Source organism: Phaseolus vulgaris, chromosome 6, assembly GCF_000499845.2.
Source record: "Phaseolus vulgaris cultivar G19833 chromosome 6, P. vulgaris v2.0, whole genome shotgun sequence".
Lineage (NCBI taxonomy): Eukaryota > Viridiplantae > Streptophyta > Magnoliopsida > Fabales > Fabaceae > Phaseolus > Phaseolus vulgaris.
The window spans coordinates 20,810,825-20,832,912 of record NC_023754.2 but is presented as its reverse complement, the minus strand read 5'-3'; the positions used below and the strand labels follow the sequence as shown (position 1 = coordinate 20,832,912).

At 33.1% G+C, this 22,088-nt stretch overlaps 1 protein-coding gene across 3 annotated transcripts; it reads left to right on the top strand.

The window, feature by feature from the left end:
- The first annotated feature begins 1,802 nt into the window (after nt 1-1,802).
- Nucleotides 1,803-21,615, top strand: LOC137831745 (phytyl ester synthase 1, chloroplastic). 3 transcript variants are annotated; one of them, XM_068639545.1, is made up of 13 exons: nt 1,803-2,887; nt 3,560-3,611; nt 3,875-3,930; nt 4,654-4,812; nt 4,922-5,026; nt 5,467-5,573; nt 5,919-6,040; nt 6,548-6,656; nt 7,554-7,687; nt 11,260-11,629; nt 11,823-11,936; nt 13,350-13,435; nt 21,152-21,615. In XM_068639545.1, exons 1-13 carry the CDS (start codon nt 2,470-2,472, stop codon nt 21,453-21,455), a joined length of 2,136 nt encoding a protein of 711 aa, XP_068495646.1. In that variant the 5' UTR covers nt 1,803-2,469; the 3' UTR covers nt 21,456-21,615. The 3 variants fall into 3 exon arrangements, with proteins under 3 accessions (XP_068495646.1, XP_068495647.1, XP_068495648.1); XM_068639546.1 differs by having other exon boundaries at nt 2,017-2,887; nt 19,572-21,615; XM_068639547.1 differs by having other exon boundaries at nt 2,240-2,887; nt 3,546-3,611.
- The last annotated feature ends 473 nt before the right edge of the window (nt 21,616-22,088 follow it).

The window sequence follows — 22,088 nt, the reverse complement described above, 5'->3', positions numbered from 1 at the left end:
GGACGTGAATGAGTTGATATTTTATTGCTTGATTATGAACTTTTTCATAAGTTTCCGCATAAACTAAAAGCAAGACTTTAAAGAAACTATACAATTTTTTATAAGTTAACTTATCTGAAAATTAATATTAATATATAAATTTTTCTTCTTAATTTTATTTTTATAAACTATTTAGAAAAAAATTATTCAAATATGTCCAAAATTATTTGAATTTAGTTTAATACATGACGTCCATTTAAAAAGACCAACTATTCCACGTCTATTAAACTAAAACGTGCAAGCTTAGGCAAGATGAAAGTGTTTCGGACGTACACTGCTTTCAGTGTTGGGTTCTATTCAACTACAACTTCCTGTTTTTCCTTTGACTCAACTTTTCTTTAAGGGTTCTTAAGTTGTACTTGAGTGCAAATTTCTCCACGAGTAAGGCTTTTCAACAATTGCCAAAGTTCTTTTAAGGCAAAATACAAAAAGCAGACATTCATAAAAGTAGTACCAAAGGTAGTTAGGGTGGATATTCTTAATCGTTTCATTTATGAGAGATAAAAAAATCATTGCAACAATCTTCACGTTTTGAAATGATTACTAGTGTGAAATTGTTTGTTATAAATTAACCAGAAAGATTTGAACATACATATTGATGTTATGCCTATGCTTTCTTAACTTCAGGTGAGTTTGGAATTCAGTTCGTGTTCGAAGTAGGATATTTGTAAAAGATATTTTAACGTAAAAGATATTTTAACGTTTAAGTTATAATTTAATATGTGGTTAGTTAGAATTTAATGTGTGGTTGTTAAATGCTAATTGTTATTAATGCACATTTGTCTCGATTATTGGACATGTATTTATTAAGAGTTTATAGGTCCCCAATCAAAGATAACATATCTACAAAAGACAATTTGAGGTAAGTTAGGATTCATGTGAGGTAGTTAGAATATTAATTATTATTAAATACATCTTTGACTCGTTATTGAATGTATATTTATTAAAATAACAGATTGTAGATTGATCCATATTCCATATTTCACACAATTTACTGATTTAGTCTTGTAATTAAAAAAGATCTTGTATATATATTATGTTTATTTAATTATTTTAAAATAAAACTTATCTTTTGAGTGGTTGAAACGTTGTTTTTACAAAGATTTGATCCTATATCACAAATCCAAATCCCTAAATCATAAATATTATATCAAAAGTATTTTGTTAACACCTTTTATCCATTAACATAGACTTAGACTTTCGTAGAGTGATGTTTTTTTTTTAATTTTGATGAGGGTAATTTTGTAAGAGTATTGCGTTTGAGTGCGAGTGTGGAAGCGAGAGAATTTCAAATGAAAGAAAGGGTGGAACGAAAGGAAGAAATAAACAACGATCTTGTTGGAGGGAGGGAGAAGCCGTATAACAAGCGAAATACAAACCATAAACGTCTTTCTTGTGTGGTTGCCGCTGCTTATTTGTCTGTTATTAAAGTGTTTAACATCATTGATTTCACTCATCAATCAGAACTAATCCTATATTATACTGGTTACTCGAACCAACAAATATAAAATATGACAGTTTTTTATAAATCTACTATCACGATCAAAGTGATTACCCATGTGAAGTGATTATTTGTATTATGTTTATGACCACAAACTCTTCGTAGCATCAATTGTCTCAAATGATTCATTAATTTGAGTAAATTAGTTTTGCATGACCCTACAATATTAAAAACTCACTCTTGAGTCTACAACATTATTAAATGTGTATTACTGTTGAGATAGTCATATTATATAATATAGTATCTGAAAAATATCTCGGTTAGATCCGCGGTTGTCACTTGGAGAACGTAAGTAACACATAATTATGGAATATAATAACTATTTGCTAACTAATAATAATAGTAATAATATCTCTCTTCAGAAAAGAATGTCCGTTACCTTTTCTTGTCATAATATTATTTATTTTTTGGGTCCTAATGATTTAATTTATATTACTTTTAAGAATAATAAAATCCCATAAAATCCCACGTGGTTCATTGCCGTTCGCTGGAACAAGAATCATTGTTATCTTTATGTCTGGCACAGTTTCTTACAACACCCCAACCTAAAGTCATTTCGATTTTCGTGGTATGGCGCGGGTGTAACTACGCGCTCCGTTCCTACCGTGTGTGTTGCTGCAATTTCGCTTCTATTATTCGTTCACTCTTTTTCAGCCTTTTCCGCTGATCAAAACCCAAACATGTGACCCACGCGCCCTTGCACGACAAACAACACACGACTTCTTTGTTTTGTTTCTTTGGTACTATAAACTCTCAGAAGCATGCATAACAAGAACCGCGTGCAAGTGTAGAAAAGTACCACCATTTTTCTTTTCTTTTCTTGGTCCATTCTTCTCTGCATCGGAAAGTGTGGTGATAACAATGACAACAGAAGAGTGAACATTAGTTGGGTTGGGTGAGTGAGTTCAGTTCAATCACTGTGAATTGTGATGGCCTCGGTTGGGGGTTTTCTAGTCTCGCCCGTTGGTTCTGTAAGGTGCTTTACGAGGCACCGGTTTGGAGTTCGGGCTCAGAGTTTGGAGGGTGGAGGCTCTACGGTGTTGTCGTCGGAGTCTGTGAATGGATCTTCGTCGGTGGTAGTGGGGACGCAGAAGAATCATATTGGTGGTTCGTTGGTTAAGGAGGAAACGAAGGTGCGGTTGTTGGGAGTTGAGGAGAAGAAGAAGAAGGGTGAAGCAGAAGGTTTGGCAGCGCTTTGGGATGATGGGTATGGGAGAAGGAGCGTGGAGGATTACTTTGCCGCTGCTAAGGAGATTTGCAGATCAGATGGAGGCCCACCTCGGTGGTTTTGCCCAGTTGAATGTGGCCCCCCTTTGAAGGATTCTCCTACTCTTCTGTTTTTACCTGGTACAAATTTACACTTCTGAACTTCATGCATTCACTGTGTGTGATATGTTTGCATGAGGCTTCTAGCCATGAAATTGTCTTCCTTATAAACATTTTTGTGACACGTTCATTCTTTATACTTTAGTAACATAGCTTCTTTATTCTGACACACTTTTTTCTGCTAATATTTAATGGAGATGACAATAAAAGAAATTTGTGCGCGACTTCTTAGTTTAATGAACCTTACTTGTGATTTTGTAATTTAAGAAGAAAAACATTTACTAATAGGTGAGATTGTTAGTGTTGGATGGGTTTCTTTGCATGCTTTTAAAACACTGGATTGAATGGGTTTCTTTGATATTGGGCCATATTTAACTTTACAGTTGTGGTTGATTGTTTTCAATCTTGGAAACTTTGAATTGTAATAAATTGGTTGAAAGTTCGGTCCTCAGAAATCAGAGTGTGTATATCTACGTATATTTGAGTAAGTGTGAATGAGTGTTTAACCTGAAAACAGTTTCATTCGCAAAGACTGATGATTTGTATAGATGAAAACTTTTAGGTGACAGAGTGGTACTAGTTGCTACTTTCAAACCCCAAATTGAAATTGTGTATTAACTCTTAATGTTGAAATATTGAATGTTGAAATTGAAAATGTAGAGTGTTGAAATTTCTCTAGTTTAACTCGTGCAGGGATGGATGGCACGGGACTGGGTCTCACTTTGCACCATCAAGCTCTTGGGAAGTATGTTGTTTTTTGTATTTTAATAGTTAGTTGAAAACTACTTTAAAATTGCGTTTGTTTAGCATTTTGAAATTGTATGTCTGAGATATTACTCAGTTTTACAATGGTCTGATTTTATTTTTTTGGTCCTTCTTGTTGAAGGTTGATGAAATATTAAGCTTCTTGATGGATATGCTTGTTATATTGTTTAGAACAATTATTCTATGTTGGTTCATGTAATTTTATTTCGCTTTCTCTTTTGATCTTTACTTTATGTAATGCAGGGTTTTTGAAGTTCGTTGCTTGCATGTCCCAGTTCATGATCGAACACCATTTGAAGGTCTTTGCTTTTTAATGTATGCTTTTGTCAACTTTTGAAAGTTCTTTGTTGCTTTTGATGATATGAGAGTGCTTAATTTGAGTTGTTCATTTTTATTGAAGCATCTGGAACTTCTCAATTTCAATTTGTTTAATGCTCTTGAAACATACTTCTACATTGGCATAGTTCAAATGTGATGCAGCTCATGTACCCATTGAACATTTATAAGTGGGGTAGTCGTAAATTTGAAGCATAAAATTCAATTAAGCATGTCGATGCTTCAAATTTTAAACAAAAAGGAAGTAGATGGTTAAAATAGATCTTATGAGAAACATTATGGGAATTCTGAATTGGGTGACTGAGTGACTCTTCCTTTGGGCACTCTGATAATCAGAATCCAATCCTAGATTGGAGGGATTTCCTCCTTCTCCCACTTTCCCTTCCAGAAACCCTTTCTGTGATCTGGAACAGATTGAACTGCCAATGGCTAACTAATCTCAGGAATCTTGCTTATCTGCTAGTAATCTTAAAATAAAAAAGGAAAACTTATCAACCATTCACATTGTCTTCTTATCCTTTTGTTTGAAATTTCAAACTAAAAGATGTCTTTCCCTAAGAATTATGCAAACCTAAACATGATCTTGATTGTAAAATTTTATAAATGAATAAATTCAAACATGCTAGCGAAGCCATATTATATACTTAATCTGAGAGTTTTCCTTTTTAATTTTCAAATTTTTGAAGAGCTGGTGAAACTTGTTGGAGAAGCTGTTAAGCTCGAACATGCTTTGTTTCCAAATAAACCAATCTATCTGGTAGGTGATTCGTTTGGTGGAAGTCTAGCACTTGCTGTTGCTGCTCACAATCCAACAGTTGACCTGGTACTGATATTATCCAATCCAGGTGATTCTATCAATAGTGTATTCCTTTTTGTCAATTGTTAATGTATTTAGTTGGTGATGTCTTGTCAATTTTCAACTTAAATCTGACAATATACCTTTTTCAATGACAGCTACATCCTTTGGCCAATCTCAGTTGCAACCTTTGTTTCCTATCTTGGAGGCTTTACCTGATGAACTGCATGTTGCTGTTCCCTTTGTTCTTAGTTTTATTATGGGTAAATAATATTTTTCTTAAGATTCTAGCTGTTACATATGAATATTCATGGAGATATAATTCATTTGCAAATTCTATGGATAATAATCCAATTCTTATTTTTCTATATCTTGTGAATTATGCCTAATAAATAATTACATCTATTTCAAATGAATTTTATAAAGTATGTGGGACTGAATTGTATTCAACAACTAAAGATGTCAGAGTATGTGCTCACACACACACACACACCAGTGTAGCACATTGCTGATAAAAAAACACACTTCTGTAGCACATTGCTAGGAGGATAACAAACAATAGGGGAACAGAACCTAATCTCTAAGTTCTGATTCAATAGAATGAGGTCTCAAGAAGATAAGTTGATATCAGTATCATAACAAACTTGCTGTTCTTTATATTATCTCATTAATTCATATATACTGTTATATTTAATGACACCAGGCGATCCAGTGAAGATGGCATCAGTCAATATTGGAAATAGACTTCCTCCTGTCAAAAAAGTTGAACAATTATCACACAACCTTACTGCCTTACTGCCATGTCTTCCTGTAAGAAGCTTTTAATATTCTGTCCTTGGTCTTTCTCTCTATATCTCTTAATGTTTAGGGCTATATTGCATCTAAGTTTAGCTAATTGACAATAATTACAGGCTTTTGGATGGATTTAGCTCCTAACCTCTTGTAACACACACTAGCATGTACACAATTATGAAGTTTTTTCTTTCAACTTGTGATTGTTTAATTATCCCTCTTATTTTCTAGATTATAATAGTATTTGCCTTTTTCCTCTATCCTTTTCTGTTGTTCTATTTTCTAGACAAAATATTACGAAGTTCATATAATATGGGATTATGCTCAGCTGCATCTGTATTTAACTGTATTATGTATTGTCAGGAGCTGGCTAACGTTATACCAAGGGATACTCTTCTTTGGAAGCTGAAACTTCTGAAATCAGCTGCTGCATATGCTAATTCTCGTCTTCATGCCGTTAAAGCTGAAGTACTTGTGCTTGCTAGGTTTTTACTCTCTTTAGAATTTACACCTCACATTATAATACTGCGTTGTATAGTTTTGTTTTTCATCTCACAAACGTTCTTCTAATTGCCTCACAAAGCTAAATTTGTACTTGCAATATGTTATGGCTTTGTTTGATTCATGTTACCAACCCAACCTAATATATGTGGCTATTGTAATATAATACAAGAATTCTGCCACAATAACCTACAGAACGATATAACCTAGTAGTAGATCAATAATGTATATATGCTTGTATGGTAGTATGGTTCAGATTTATAGTTCTCATATTCTTATAGGTCAATGCTGTATTGGATCTTTTGTGCTAACTTAAATTTATTGATTTATGACTTAAGCTCTTACATTTTAACCGAGTCAACAATGTTGTGTACGAATTTAACATTTTCTCACCCAAATTTTGAGACTCTCGTGTTCATATATAATTAAGATGTATAAGTTGCTTTCTAGTAAATATTTTCCATTGGATGCTGACAAAATTTCCATTCTAGCGGTAAGGATAACTTGCTACCCAGCGTAAATGAAGCTAAAAGACTTGCGGGATTATTGTCAAACTGCAAAGTTCGTGTCTTTAAGGACAGTGGACACACCCTTCTCCTGGTACGTGAAGTGAATGTATATACTTGCAACTATGGTAATTTGAGATAATGCTCTCACTTGATAACCCCGGGTGTGTTAAGTGAGACTGCTTTCAACTATCATCTATAAAGTTGAGGATATTTTCTAGCGACCATGTAACTTCTAAATTTGACCATCTACATAAGATTGAGTGGCCGAAATTGGTTCCTTCAACCTTCTATGATAAGATAATGTTCTCACATCTATATAAGCTTGAATGGTCGAAAGTAGTCCCTTCTATAATAAGATAATTCTTTCACTTGATGACTCCTATAATAGGTAGACTATTGCATTATATCACCATTTTAATCCTTATGGAGGATTTAAGGGTGCACAAATAATATTTGTATCAAATCTTTGAGGGGTTAAAGTGGTGACAATCTTTGGAGAACAATGTAGTAAAAAAATCTTAGGGACCAATCTGGCGTATAAATATTTTGGAGGACTAATGTTTGGGTGCATGAAACTTTGGAGGACCAAATTGATGATTTTCTCTTCATAATTTTCATTTTAATTGATTTGTAAAGTTTTTCTTTTTTCTTTTCTAGGATTGCTTTCGAAAAGTTTGAGTTTATCTTATTTTGTATTTTTTTAATACTTTATTAAATTATCTATGTTTATTACTTTCAGGGAATCTTATAATCACAAATGCTGTAAAGAGCATTTTCTAATTTCAGTACTTGTCCATGGACCAATAGGCATACAAAAGGATGTGTTTTTTTGTTTTTCTAAAGCCTTTACTTTCTGCATAACCTTAACACAGTCCTTTGCATCATGAACTCGCTAGCCATGTTATATTGCTGTATTAAGTTTAACTATATTAGTTGCAGACTTACTTCCTATATAGCTTCAGTGATAACAACTTATTATCAAGTGCAGGAAGATGGTATTGGTCTATTGACCATCATCAGGGGAACTTGCATGTACCGTCCTTCGCGAAGGCCTGATTTGGTCAGGGATTTCATTCCTCCCAGTATGACAGAATTCAGATATGCAATGGATCAAGTGGTTGGGTAATTTGATTTGGCTATATTATGTTCATTTTTTTGTTGCTCTTGTTAGTTTTTTTTTTTTTTTTATCAGCAATGAATTAATAGAATTTAAAAGAAACACTTTAGGGGTGTTCCAACCCTTATACATAAAAACTCCTAATTAAGCATTCAACAATTAGATCAAAGTTAAGCGATACACCACTTAACTCAAAACCTTAAACTAGATAAAGATACTAGTGGAAAGAAATAGATGAAATATATTTCTGAGATATTTTACAAATGTGATTACAGTCTCTATTTATAGACTGTTTTACAACCTAATTAAGGAAAGAAATAATAGGTAATGAAATCAAGAAATAATGGGTGTTTAAAGCTTTACAAATCAAATCACTAACAAATCTGTCCTAATAAATATAAAATGGAATATGCACTTAATTATAACATAATTCTTCTGATTATGCAACACTCCCCCTCAAGTTGGTGAATGTATATCTATCATTCCCAACTTGCAAGTAAGATCTTCGAATTGTTTTGTGGGAAGTCCCTTAGTAAACATATGTGCCAATTGGAGTCTTGAAGGGATGTACTCGGTGGCTATAAGACCATCATCCAACTTCTCTTTAATAAAGTGTCGGTCTATATCTACGTGCTTTGTTCGATCATGTTGAACCGAATTGTGTGCAATACTGATAGCAGACTTATTATCACACGCCAAACCCATAGGAGCTTTATATTTTATTTTTAGGTCATCAAGTATGATCTTCATCCATAAGAGTTCACACACCCCTTGAGCCATGGCTCTAAATTTGGCCTATGCACTTGATCTTGCAACTACATTTTGCTTCTTGCTCCTCCATGTCACCAGATTTCCACCCAAGAACATGCAGTAGCCTGTGGTGGATCTCCTATCAACAATCGATCCTGCATAGTCAGCATCAGTATATACTTTCATGGATAAGTTCTCCCCCTTGGCAAGATCCTGAAAATACCACTGCACGTGCAGTGGTATTTTTCCCTTCCCATTGTGTTTTTCAGGATCTTGCCAAGGGGGAAAACTTATCCATGAAAGTATATACTGATGCTGACTATGCAGGATCGATTGTTGATAGGAGATCCACCACAGGCTACTGCATGTTCTTGGGTGGAAATCTGGTGACATGGAGGAGCAAGAAGCAAAATGTAGTTGCAAGATCAAGTGCAGAGGCCAAATTTAGAGCCATGGCTCAAGGGGTGTGTGAACTCTTATGGATGAAGATCATACTTGATGACCTAAAAATAAAATATGAAGCTCCTATGGGTTTGGCGTGTGATAATAAGTCCGCTATCAGTATTGCACACAATTCGGTTCAACATGATCGAACAAAGCACGTAGATATAGACCGACACTTTATTAAAGAGAAGTTGGATGATGGTCTTATAGCCACTGAGTACATTCTCCTTCAAGACTCCAATTGGCAGATATGTTTACTAAGGGACTTCCCACAAAACAATTTGAAGATCTTACTTGCAAGTTGGGAATGATAGATATACATTCACCAACTTGAGGGGGAGTGTTGCATAATCAGAAGAATTATGTTATAATTAAGTGCATATTCCATTTTATATTTATTAGGACAGATTTGCAGTCCCAAAACCTGAATCTGCATAAAACCAGCACACAACAAAACCAAGCCTGGTGGCGGTTGCTCTTGTTAGTTAATGTCTTTGTTGCATTGATTTGACAATATTATGTTCTTTGTCAAGTCTCACCTTGCCTAGTAGACTCATACTTCAAAGTCTTGTCAATTTCCTCCTCTGCAATGCAATAATGGGCTACTAGGGCCTTTTTGTCATAAGCTTTATTTATGTTTTCCTTTTTATCTTTATTTCCTATATTTTTAACCGTTGGGCTATCTTAGCTCCTTGAGGACAACTCTAAATGAGTATGATACTATATTAAGAAATGAACTTTAAGTTTATAACTCAATCTTATGAAACTAGTTTATAAGGTGAGGTTTGCACCCACTTATATATTATGAAAATGTCTTTATCTCTAGCCGATGTGAGATCTCTAACATATTCATTCTTAAATGAAAAGACTTTGAAGATATACTCATGAGTATCTCATTTTATCTTTTCAGATTTCTCTCTCTCAAATACTATTAGTCATTTGAATTTGAATCTTTGACTCACTCTATTGAATTGATTGAGATATAGATTATATTTCTTGATTCAAATAATTTATTTCCGTGTTTTATTTCTCAATTCTATAAAAAAGGCATCCCTTTAGTTTATTCCTTCTAACAATATAGAATTCTTATTATTGAAGGTGAAGAAATCTCAATTTAATCTTTATTTGTTCTTAAGATGTGATTTTACCATTGTATACAATTTGTGCATTTTTATCCCATATTTTAAATTTAAATTTAAAAGTACCAGTGTAATGAATGGAAAACTTGCTAGTTTGCTTGTAGTTTATGATTTGATTTCTAAGTTTTTAGATATCTACTAATCAATTCAATTTTATAAAAGCATTAAATAAGAATTCAGCATTTTGTACAAGAAGATAATATGGTTTAAATTTTAAATTTGAGATGTGTACTGGTGTACATACATGCATACATAAATATGGGTTGAAAACCAGCAAGGCCTGGTTCAAAGATAGCTAGTTCTTTAAACGTATTGACTAGGTGATCGATTGTTCACAGTATGTATGTAAACAAGGCATTTATAAGAGAGCTTATATCCATTTTGGCGTTCTTTTCTACCTCAAAAGGGATTAGTTTCCAACTATCCATTGGAAATCCTCTTAATGCACATCATAAATATTAGTTGAAAATACCAAGAAAATCTTATACAAGCTTGTATTGCATTTACTGAAAACATTCTATTATGCTGTTGGTTATAACAGTGTTAATGTGAAAGAGTTTAGTCTTTGTGACCTGCTATACTGATCTTTCGTGGGCTTCATGCCATATTTTATAAAATCATTATGCATAATGTTTTGCAAATAGAAGCTTGTGGGCGTAGTGAATTTAATAGTAATTGCATAATGTGCAGTTTTTATGGTAAAACTTGCTGTATATTGAACATAGCCAGATCTTTTTTGTGGCAGCAGCCAAATGCACTCGGTTTGCAACTAGAATCATGGATAAAATATGGGCCCCATAATTTGATTTGTTAGACTACTGTTATTTACTTGATCTCTTCATGTGCATCTTTTGTTATTCCTTGCTTATTCTCAGTTGTATCTAATAATTTCGACAGAAGTTTCTGATTCTGTATAAGATAAGAAAGGCATTTTTCATTAAATTGCTTATCTTTTCTCGTGTGCTGTTAGCCACTCCTCTGCCTCCACCCATTCTAGTTGTTTGTTTATACTGATAGTCTAATACATAGTACCTAAATGGAGAAAGTCATTTACAGATGGGTGTATGTGTATTCATATGAGTAAATGCGAAACCTACACTTAAATCCTACTTCTCTTAGGCTCAAGCCTGCAATTTACGTCAGCCTTACTTCAATAATCTTCTTTAACAGTTTAACTAGCACTTGTTTCCAAACAAATGAGAATAGTAGTTTTAAAGCTGACATGCTACTAATGTGGATGGTAGGCCATTTCGCTCTGTTACCGGATCTGTATTTTTCTCTACCTTGGAGGATGGAAAGATTGTAAAAGGTCTCTCTGGTGTTCCAGAAGAAGGTCCTGTCTTATATGTTGGTTATCATATGTTGTTGGGGTTAGAGCTTATCTCACTTACAGATGAATTTTTAAGTGAGAAAGGTATTGCCCTTCGTGGAATAGCCCATCCGGAGCTGTTCATGCCTAAAACGGAGAGTTTATCATCTGAGTTTTCTATGTTTGATTGGGTGAAGATATTTGGTGGGGTGCCTGTTTCAGCAAGCAATCTTTTCAAATTACTTTCAACAAAGTCACATGTTCTCCTATATCCTGGTGGTGCCCGTGAGGCTCTCCATTATAAGGTACATAAGTTTTATTGTTTTATCTACGTTTCTTATCCAACTATGTAGCATAGCATCTATGATTCAGTTACTTTATGCAATCACATTACTAAAACATACAGTTGATGTTTCTATGTGCAATTTTTGGGATCAGCATTTACTATTATGTGATGGTGGCTTCTACTTTAAAACTGACTGAACTCCCAATTGCTAGGGGGAAGAATACAAGTTGATTTGGCCTGATCATCCTGAATTTGTGAGAATGGCTGCACGATTTGGTGCCACAATTGTGCCATTTGGAGCTGTGGGGGAAGATGATATAGCTGAAGTAGGTTTCTACTTTCTCTATCACTCTCTTTTTTAACCACCATACTTTAGGGATGTGGGAGGCTCTTCTAAAGTCAGTACGAGTGAAGTAATTTTGGTTATTGCTGAGAAAATCAATGCTTAATATTTCAATACACTCATGGTTTGTTATATATGTGCACACCATATTGCTCATTGACTTCTTTTATTAACAACCAAGATTTGTTACTTTCTTTCTAAAATAAGTTGCACAATTTAGAGGAGTCACATCACATGCATAATTTAGCCTGTCCATTCTGCTTGGATCAATATCATTTGCAAGATGGATCATAGATGCCAGCCACAAAATGATATCAAAATCCTTTGTCTAGTTTTTAATCTCTTTGAGTATAGAATATAATAGTATGCTTGATTTCACTGCCTTTAAAGTCAATGTTAAAAGTGGAGTAAATGGAGGTGTAGATTTTTTCATCAGAAGATCGTTTTTCTTTTGGCTAAATAGCCTTTTGACTCATTGATACTGTATGTCACTTTCTAAAAGCATTGAAATTAAAAGTTAGTACCCAAAATAAGTTTCGTCTTTCACATTGGTCTTTTGTAATAGTTAGTTTCCTGACATAACACGTTAATTAACATGTCAATTGCCACCTTGTCCTCAACTTGGCAAGATAGATGGCAGTTCACATGTCATTTAACGTGTCACATCAGCAAACTAATTCTCTTAGCTAAAACATCATCCATACAAAAAATTAACATGAAAGACAAATCTTACATTGGTGCTAAATTTTAATTTCAATGCTCTTAAGGATTTAATATAAGGCAGCATACACTTTAAAGGATCTAAATGACTATTCAGCCTTTTCTTTTGGGAAAAATATATTTCTAGTCCCTAAACTTTTCATCAAACTTGGTTTTGATTCTTGTACTTTCAAATTGAAAATTAGTCCTTAAATTATAAAAAAATGTGCCCTTCCCCAACATTGTGATGGTAAAAAAATATGAGTTTAAGTATAAAGAAGGACTAAAATCACATATTTTTAGAGGTTGGATGACAAATTCATCAATTTGAATGCAGAAGGACCGAATGAAAGTTTTGCAATACAAACATAGTCTTTCCTTCCTTTTTCTAATATGTTAGGAATGTTCATTTTTTAAATGTCTCATTCAACGTTTAGAGAAAAATCAAGTTGAATAATGAAAATGTTTGGGGTGGGAAAGAGGAATTAGTATTAAGAAGGGAATTTTAAGCTTAACTCAATATTAACAAACCAGTTTATAAGGTGATGTTTGCACTTATATTATATAAAATGTTCTTATATCTAGTTGATGTGAGATCTCTAAGAATGAGAATAAAATAATTGTTTTTTCTTGCATTCTTGATCTTTGATTAATTGTACTTACCTTTTGATTGGACATTTTTGCTTGAATTGTGCAGATGCTTCTTGACTACAACGACTTAATGAAGATCCCCATAGTCAACGATAGCATAAGAGAAATGAATCGTGACTCAATTAAGTTTAGGTAAGTATTCTCCATCTCAATGATGTTTATTGCTTATTGTTGAACTCATAATTAAAACAAAAAGTCAAATAAGATATAGCCTTACAAGTAGTGCTAACACCACCATTTGTAGTACATTTCCTCCTTATAGTTAAAATTTGTTGAAAAGTATAAAACCATGAGAGGTTTATGGAATAACACTTGGTACCCACAAATTTTTATGATTTTATATTTCAACTAGTACAAGAGAGAAAGAATGTGTTCCAAGGGGTGTGAGAAAATGTTCTTAGCATTTCTCATAGGCCCATATAACTTATTATTGACTTTTCTCGCTTGGGCGAAACATTCTCGCCTGAGTGAGTTTACTATTGCACCATTAACTTTATTTGGATCATTTTTGCCATAACGAAATCTTCTAGCTTGAGCAAGACACTTCTTTTAAATTTCCCTTCTTTACTTTTTCTTGTGATTCAATCTATAAGTCTCTGCTTTCTTTTTTTCTAATGCTTCTCATTCATCTGAAGTCTACACAAAAATTAGGATTAAATTTTTTCATTTGTTTCCCTGTTCAAAATATATAATTGGATTCAATAATTCTTAGATTAGGGTAATTTTCTGACATTAAGCAACAATTAAGTTCCTAAGTGTTCAATTTTCTTAAATTATAAATACTACACATTGACACTTATCAATTTCCCTCCAACCTAGAATCTTGTTTGTCCTCAAGGAAAGTAATTGAATCCCAAAGTAATTTTAATTCCTCATATGTTCTTCGTCATTGCTTTTAACTGTTTACCTTATTTCAATCTTTATACATTACTATCCTTTCTCAATTTGAGCGATGGTTCCAGCCACAAATTTTGTCAAATTTAGTCCTTGATCAGTCCATTTGGTTGTTCTAATTTAGAACTAAGGTTTGATTTCTATTTCCAAAATTTTTTACTATAACTATTCATTTTTTCAGTATGTACAAAATTTCACAAAATATGCAAACATTAGTCAATATTACTAAATTAAGTTTGCAACCAACAAAAGTTAAAGTAAGAAATATTATACTAAAACTAAAGTCAACTTACTAAATTAAACTACTTAAACTAAATTAATATTGAAATTAAAGTTAAACAAAATGATAAAACCAGGTTTTGTTCATTGTGCATAAGAAGATAACGGTATCAATCTCTTATGATTTTGTCCAACTCTGTGACTAAATCATAATTTTGGAATTGGTTAAAATCTTCATCTGATGCAACTCCGATGGTCTAGCTCCCATTTCTAGTGCATCTTTTGCATAATAGCCAGTAGAATCATCCACTCCAGCTTCCACTTTAAGTGCATCTCCAACTCTAGTCTCAATTCCAAACGCTCCAGCCTCCCCTGAAAAGTTGTGTCTGTCCCCAAGCTAAGATAGATAATTATTAAATTTCATGGGTGTCATCCACGAATTATTTTGATTTTGAGTAAAACCACGGTAGAGGTCTTGTAAGATGTACATTATACCCTTATGGTTGAAGACATTCTGCAGTTTGATGTGCTCTGTTAAGACTCTAATGTATTCCATCATGTGCTCAATATTCCATCATGTGGTTGTTGTTAGGCTTCTCTAGGATTGATGCAATTTTTATCAATGGCAGGTTCGATTTTTACTGTTGGGTTCGTTGTCATCCCTTGACTTGCACAGGGAGTTGTGATGAGTGCTCTAAATCACAAAGAGCCCTTTGTCTTTTTCATCATTCTTTCTAATTTCCAGCGTTACAAATTTATAAATTTGATCATAAGTGATTTTAGGCACATAATCATCTCTCATGATGGATTAAAGCAAGTGGCATCTTGACAAATTCAAATGAGAGATATGACCTATAGGTACAATGTTAGCCAGCAGAAAAGTGATTCATACCTGAGCTAGAATCCATATATCTTTTCTTTTGATCTTTAGTGAGTTTCTCGTGGGTTCTAACTGAAATGATTTGTTTGGAATACATAAATTTTGTACAATAGCTATTTCACTTAATCTATTTCGTGAAGCTTTTAGTGTTTGATAAATACATTCAACATCATTTGGTAGTGGATTTTCTAAGAATTAGTTGATTACATCCTTTGATTTGGACACTAAGTCATTCGAACCTTCAACCCAAACATCTGTAAAATTCAAGAATTATAGTTGGGTCATACTTGCGATAAAGATCTGTCAACTTTCTTCAATTTCTTTGCATCAACCCATTAAAAAAGGAGTCAAATTCTTCACGTAAAAGTGTTACTTTCCTTTCTGAAATAAAAGATCAAGTTTTCAATTCATCATATATTTGCTGTTTGTCTTTGCTTGGCTCAATATTACTTGGTGGACTGGGTGAATCAACTCTAGCTATTTTCTCTTGTTAAAGCGTGTTGGATTAATACTAATTATGGATTTGGTGTGACCCATTTTACTTCACATGTAAGCATAAACATCTCTTAGTCGATGTCAATATTAAAAACCATTGTGTTTTTTATTATTGGCATTTTAACAAACACTTGGTATACATGATGTATTATAATGACATTGAATGCGTAACTTTTGGTATTCTACATCATGCATACCAAGTGTTTGTTAAAATTTCAATAATATAGAGTTGGCGTTGACTGAGATATGGTTATGCTTACATGTGGAAATGTACAACTAGTGTTAATCCAACACGCTTTAACAAAGGAAAAAAAACTATAGTTATTCACCAAGAAATATCGAGTTAAGTAAAGACCAATAACAAAGATATGATGAGGTGAAAACTTGGTCTTTCATTTCAGAAAAGGAAAGTGACATTTTTACCTGAAGAATTTGACTCCTTGAATGGGTTGTTGTAAAGAAATTGGTGGAAGTTGACATCCTTTCCTAACTATGATCCAACTATAATTCTTGAATTTTACACAGATGCTTGGGCTGAAAGTTCGAATGACTTGAAAACTAAAGTCAAAGGTAGATGGATTCACTCTGACAGAAATGCAATCAACCAATTCTTAGAAAATCCACTAAAATAATGTACTTATCAAACACTAAAAGTTTCACGAAATGGATTCAATGAAAGAGCTATTGTATAAACGTTGTATATTCAAAACAAATCATTTCAGTTAGGAGCCACTGGAAACTCACTAATGATTAAAAGAAAAGATAAGAGGACTCTAGCTAACATTGTATGGATGATTTTTCTACTGGCTAACATTGTACCTAAGGTCATGTCTCTGATGTAAATTTAACAAAATGTCACTTGCTTTACTCCACTCCACCATGAGAGATAATTATGTGGCTAAAATCATTTTTAATCAAATTTATAAATTAGTAAGAATAATGAAAAAATCAAAGGCTCTTTGGGGTTTCAACACTCATCACAACTCTTTGTGCAAGTCCAGGGGTGACGGTGAACCCAACAGTAAAAAAAACAATCTTGTCATTGATAAAAAATATATTGATGAAAAATTGCATTAATGAAGAAGAAGCCCAACAAGAACCACACTTTCCACATCCAGTTAAGGTTGAAGACCAACCTTATATAGTCCCTTCACAACAACACTTTTCAACTCCAATTACTATGACATGATAGAATACATCAGATCCTCAACAGAGCACATTCAATCGTAGAATGTCTCTGGACATAATGTACATCCAACAAGACTTCTACTCAAGGTCAAAATAATTTGTGGATGATACTCATGGAATTTAATAATTATCTATCTTGGCATGGGGACATGCACAATTTTTTCAGGAAATGCAAGATCGTTTAGAGTTGGAGATGCACTTGAAATGGGAATTAGACCAACTCTTTGTTAAAATCTTCATCTGCTGTAGCTCCAGATGGTCTAGCTCCCATATCTGGTGCATCTTCTGCATAGAAGCCAGTAAAATCTTCCACTTCAGGTGCATCTCCAACTCTAGTCCCAATTCCAGATGCTACAGCCTCCTCTGAAAAGTTGTGTTTGTCCCCAAGCTTAGATAGATAATTATTAAATTTTATGGGTGTCATCTACAAATTATTTTGATCTTGAGTAGAACCATGGTAGATGTCTTATAGGATGTACACTATACCCTTATGGTTGAATGCATTCTGCAGTTTGATGTGCTCTGTTAAGACTCTAATGTATTCCATCATGTGCTCCATAGTGATTAAAGTTGAAGAGTGTTGTTGTGAAGGGACTGCAAAAGGTTGGTCTTCAATATTAACTAGATGTGGAAAGTGTGGTTGTTGTTAGGCTTCTCTAGGATTTATGCAATTTTTATCAATGGCAGGTTCGATTTTTACTGTTGGGTTCATTGTCATCCCTTGACTTGCACAGGGAGTTGTGATGAGTGCTCTAAATCACAAATAGCCCTTTGTCTTTTTCATCATTCTTTCTAATTTCCAGTGTTACAAATTTATAAATTTGATCATAAGTGATTTTAGGCACATAATCATCTCTCATGATGGATTAAAGCAAGTGACATCTTGACAAATTCAGATTATAGACATAACCTATAGGTATAATGTTAGTTAGCAGAAAAGTGATTTATACCTGAGTTAGAGTCTATATATCTTTTCTTTTGATCTTTAGTGAGTTCCCGTAGGTCCTAACTGAAATGATCTGTTTGAAATATATAACTTTTTGTACAATAGCTCTTTCACTTAGTCCATGCCATGAAACTTTTAGTGTTTGATAAGTACATTCAACATCATCTAGTAGTAGATTTCCTAAGAATTAGTTGATTGTATTTTTGTCATAGTGAATCCATTTACCTTTGACTTTGGTCTTTAAGTCATTCGGACCTTCAGCCCAAACATTTGTGTAAAATTCAAGAACTATAGTTGGGTCATACTTGGCATAAGGATCTGCCAACTTTCTACAATTATTTTGCATCAACCCATTCAAAAATGAGTCAAATTCTTCAGGTAAAAGTGTTACTTTCCTTTCTGAAATGAAAGACTAAGTTTTCAACTCATCATATCTTTGTTTCTTGTCTTTATTTGGCTCGATATTTCTTGGTGAATCAACTATAACTCTTTTTCTTTTTGTTAAAGCGTGTGTGCGACCCATTTTCACATGTAAGCATAATCATCTCTCAGTCGTCGCCAACTCTATATTATTGGCATTTTAACAAACACTTGGTATGCATGATGTAACCCAACACGCTTTAACAAAGGAAAAATAGCTATAGAGTATTCACCAAGAAATATCGAGCCATGTAAAGACAAGCAACAAAGATATTATTAGTTGAAAATTTGGTCTTTCATTTCAGAAAGGAAAGTGACACTTTTACCTAAAGAATTTGACTCATTGAATGAGTTGTTGTAAAGAAATTGGAGGAAGTTGGCTGATCTTTATCTCAAGTATGATCCAATTATAGTTCTTGAATTTTATACATATGCTTGGACTGAAGGTCCAAATGACTTGAAAGCCAAAGTCAAAGGTAGATGAATTCACTGTGACAGAAATGCAATCAACCAATTCTTAGAAAATGCACTACTAGATGATGTTGAATGTATTTATCAAACACTAAAAGTTTCACGAGATTCCAAACAGATCATTTCAATTAGGAGTCATTGGAAACTCACTAAGGATTAAAAGATAAGAGGACTCTAGCTTAGGTATGGATGATTTTTCTATTAACTAATATTGTACATATATATCATGTCTCTAATCTAAATTTGACAAGATGTCACTTGCTTTACTCCACTCCATCATCAGAGATGATTATGTGGTTAAAATAATTTCTAATCAAATTTATAAATTAGTAAGAATAATGAAAAAGGCAAAGGCTCTTTGGGGGTTTCAGCACTCATCACAACTCTTTGTGCAAGTCCAGGGGTGGCAGTGAACCCAACAGTAAAAAAACAAACTTTCCATTGATAAAAAATTTATTGATTAAAATTGCATTAATCAATGTAGAAGTCCAACAACAACCACATCTAGTTAAGGTTGAAGACCAACCTTATGTGGTCCCTTCACAACAACACCCTTCAACTCCAATCATTATGACATGATGGAATACATCAGATCCTCAACAAAGCACATTCAATTGCAGAATGTCTCTAGGCATAATGTACATCCAACAAGACCTCTACCATGGTTCTGCTCAAGGTCAAAATAATCTGTGGATGACACTCATGGAATTTAATAATTATCTATCTTGGCCTGGGGACATGCACAATTTTTTCAGGGGATGCAGGATCGTTTAGAGTTGGAGATGCACCAACTAGAATGGAAGATTTTACTGGCTTCAATACAAAACATGCACACAAAATGGGAACAGTAGATGAAGATTCAAACCAGTTCTAGAATGATGATTTTGTCAGAGAATCATAAGTGGAGATTGATACCATTATCTTCCCATGAACAAAAACTGGTTTTATCATTTTGTTTAACTTTAATTTACTAAGTTGAGTTTAGTTTAATATTTTTTACTTTAACTTTTGTTGGTTGCAAACTTAATTTAGTAATGGGTTAATGTTTGCATATTTTGTACATAGATAGATGATGGTAACTTAATTTGTTTATGAAGAGTCATAGTAAAAAATTTTGGAAAAAAAAATCAAACCCTAGTTCTAAATTAGAACAACTAAATAGACTGATCAATGACTAAATTTGAAAAAAATATGTGACTGAAATCATAACTCAAATTGAGGGAGGATAGTGATGTATAAAAATTGAGATAAGGTAAATAGTTGAAAGCAATGATTAAGAACAAATGAGAAATTAAAATTAGTCAACCAAGTGAGAGTGTGAAACCTTAAAACAGTTTGAGACACTTTCACTACTGAAGAGTTAATTGAGGTTGCCTCATTCTCTAGTTAATTTGCATCACAAAATCAAACATGGGGATGATTGAGGCATGTTTAATAAAGTTGGATGTGAGAAAACCCAGGGCCAAACAACTAACCTTTGCATATATAATGAAATGTGTAGAAAAATAATCCTTTTTTAACCAAAATTTTGTTATCCGGGAAAAACCCAAGCTTAATTCCTGATCTAAATTACATAAGAAGGGCTAATCTAAGCAACTTCTTCTCCTAAGAACAAAGTTTCTTATTTTCTCCCAATAACACTTTTTTTTCTCTCCTCTTTTTCTATTTTAACTCTGTTCCAAAGTTGATTTAATGAGATCTCGCTCAAGCGAGTTAATCTAGCTTAGACGAGATCTTTCGGTGCTATTTTCGCTTGGGGGAAACATTCTCGCCTGAGCGAGTTTAGTTATGCACCATTAACTTAATCTGAATCATTTTCGCCTGAGCGGAATCTTCTAGCTTTAGCGAGATGCTTCCTTTAAATTTCCTTTCTTTACTTCTTCTTGTGATCTAATTTATAAGTCTTTGTTTTCTTTTTTCCAATGCTTCACATTCATATGAAATTTACACAAAAGTTGGGATTAAATTTCTTCTTTTGTTTCCTGGTTCAAAATATATAATCTGATTCAATAATTCTTAAATTAAGGTAATTTCTGACATTAAACAACAATTAAGTTTCAAAGTTTTCAATCTTCTCCATTATAAGCACTACACATTCACACTTATCACTTATGAAGAGGAGTTTACACACTTTATTATTGGTTAGAAATTACAAAATTAGGTGGAATAATTTTTAATTAAGAAGTAAAATTTACTAAAAGTTTCCATTCTTAATGAATTTCAATTAGTAAGAGTGTTAGAGAGAACCATGTTTTAATATATCTGATATCTTATATTTCCAAACTACGGAATTTTCATTCACAACTAAGGCACTGGTGTGTTTTCTGCAATCCAGAGATGGGAGAAGTGGTGAGGTAGCAAACCAAAATCTCTGTTTTCCTGTGCTTGTACCCAAAATACCAGGTCGCTTTTACTTTCTGTTTGGGAAGCCCGTAAGAACAAAAGGCATGGAAAAAATGCTAAAAGACAGAGAAAGTGCCAACCAAATGTACCTGCAGATTAAGTCAGAAGTTGAAAGCAATTTGAAATACTTGATCAAGAAGAGGGAGGAGGATCCATACAGGAATATCATTGACAGAAAGTTGTATCAGATATTTTATCCTCCTGAAACTGATCCAACACCATCATTTGAGCCCTGAAATACGTTTTGATTCATATTCATATTCATATTACTCATTCTTCTGTAATCATAATTATTTGTAAACTGATACACGTACATGCCCAATATTCTAATCAAATGTGCATATACCCAAAAAAATATAGAACTTTCTTCAAAGTTCATAACTGATTTCAGGCAAATTCTTACTCCACCTCATAACTTGTGACTTGCACCTCGTTCTCTTTAAAATTTTTAAAGTTGCCCTTTATTCTCGAACCGAAAATTTGGAGTTTAAAAAATATAGTGAAAAAATAAATTTGTAATAGATTTTTGTGTTATGGAAATATAGCATCCACTCAAGTCTATAACAGAAGAAGCAACTTGGATATATATTCATATATTATCATTGGGTTACAATTTTTTTCATACTTTATTTTAAATTTTCATTGGTATGAATTTAAATTTTAGAATAAGTAAATATGGGTACTCACATTCTAAAAGAATTTTACACTGTTTCTGACAAAGTGTATAAATGGTAAATTTGTTGATTCTCATAAAAATTATCTTAAACCTTTATATGACTTTTAAACCATAAGTAACCCTTATATGACTTTTAAACCAACATTAAATACTGCATATACTAATAGTTTAAATAATTTTATTTTGTCATCAA

Coding starts and splice junctions, on each gene's coding strand:
- LOC137831745 (XM_068639545.1), top strand. CDS start 2,470: ATGGCCTCGGTTGGGGGTTTTCTAGTCTCGCCCGTTGGTTCTGTAAGG. Junction 3,612..3,874: donor CACCATCAAGCTCTTGGGAA/GTATGTTGTTTT, acceptor TATGTAATGCAG/GGTTTTTGAAGTTCGTTGCT. Junction 13,436..21,151: donor CGTGACTCAATTAAGTTTAG/GTAAGTATTCTC, acceptor TCTGCAATCCAG/AGATGGGAGAAGTGGTGAGG.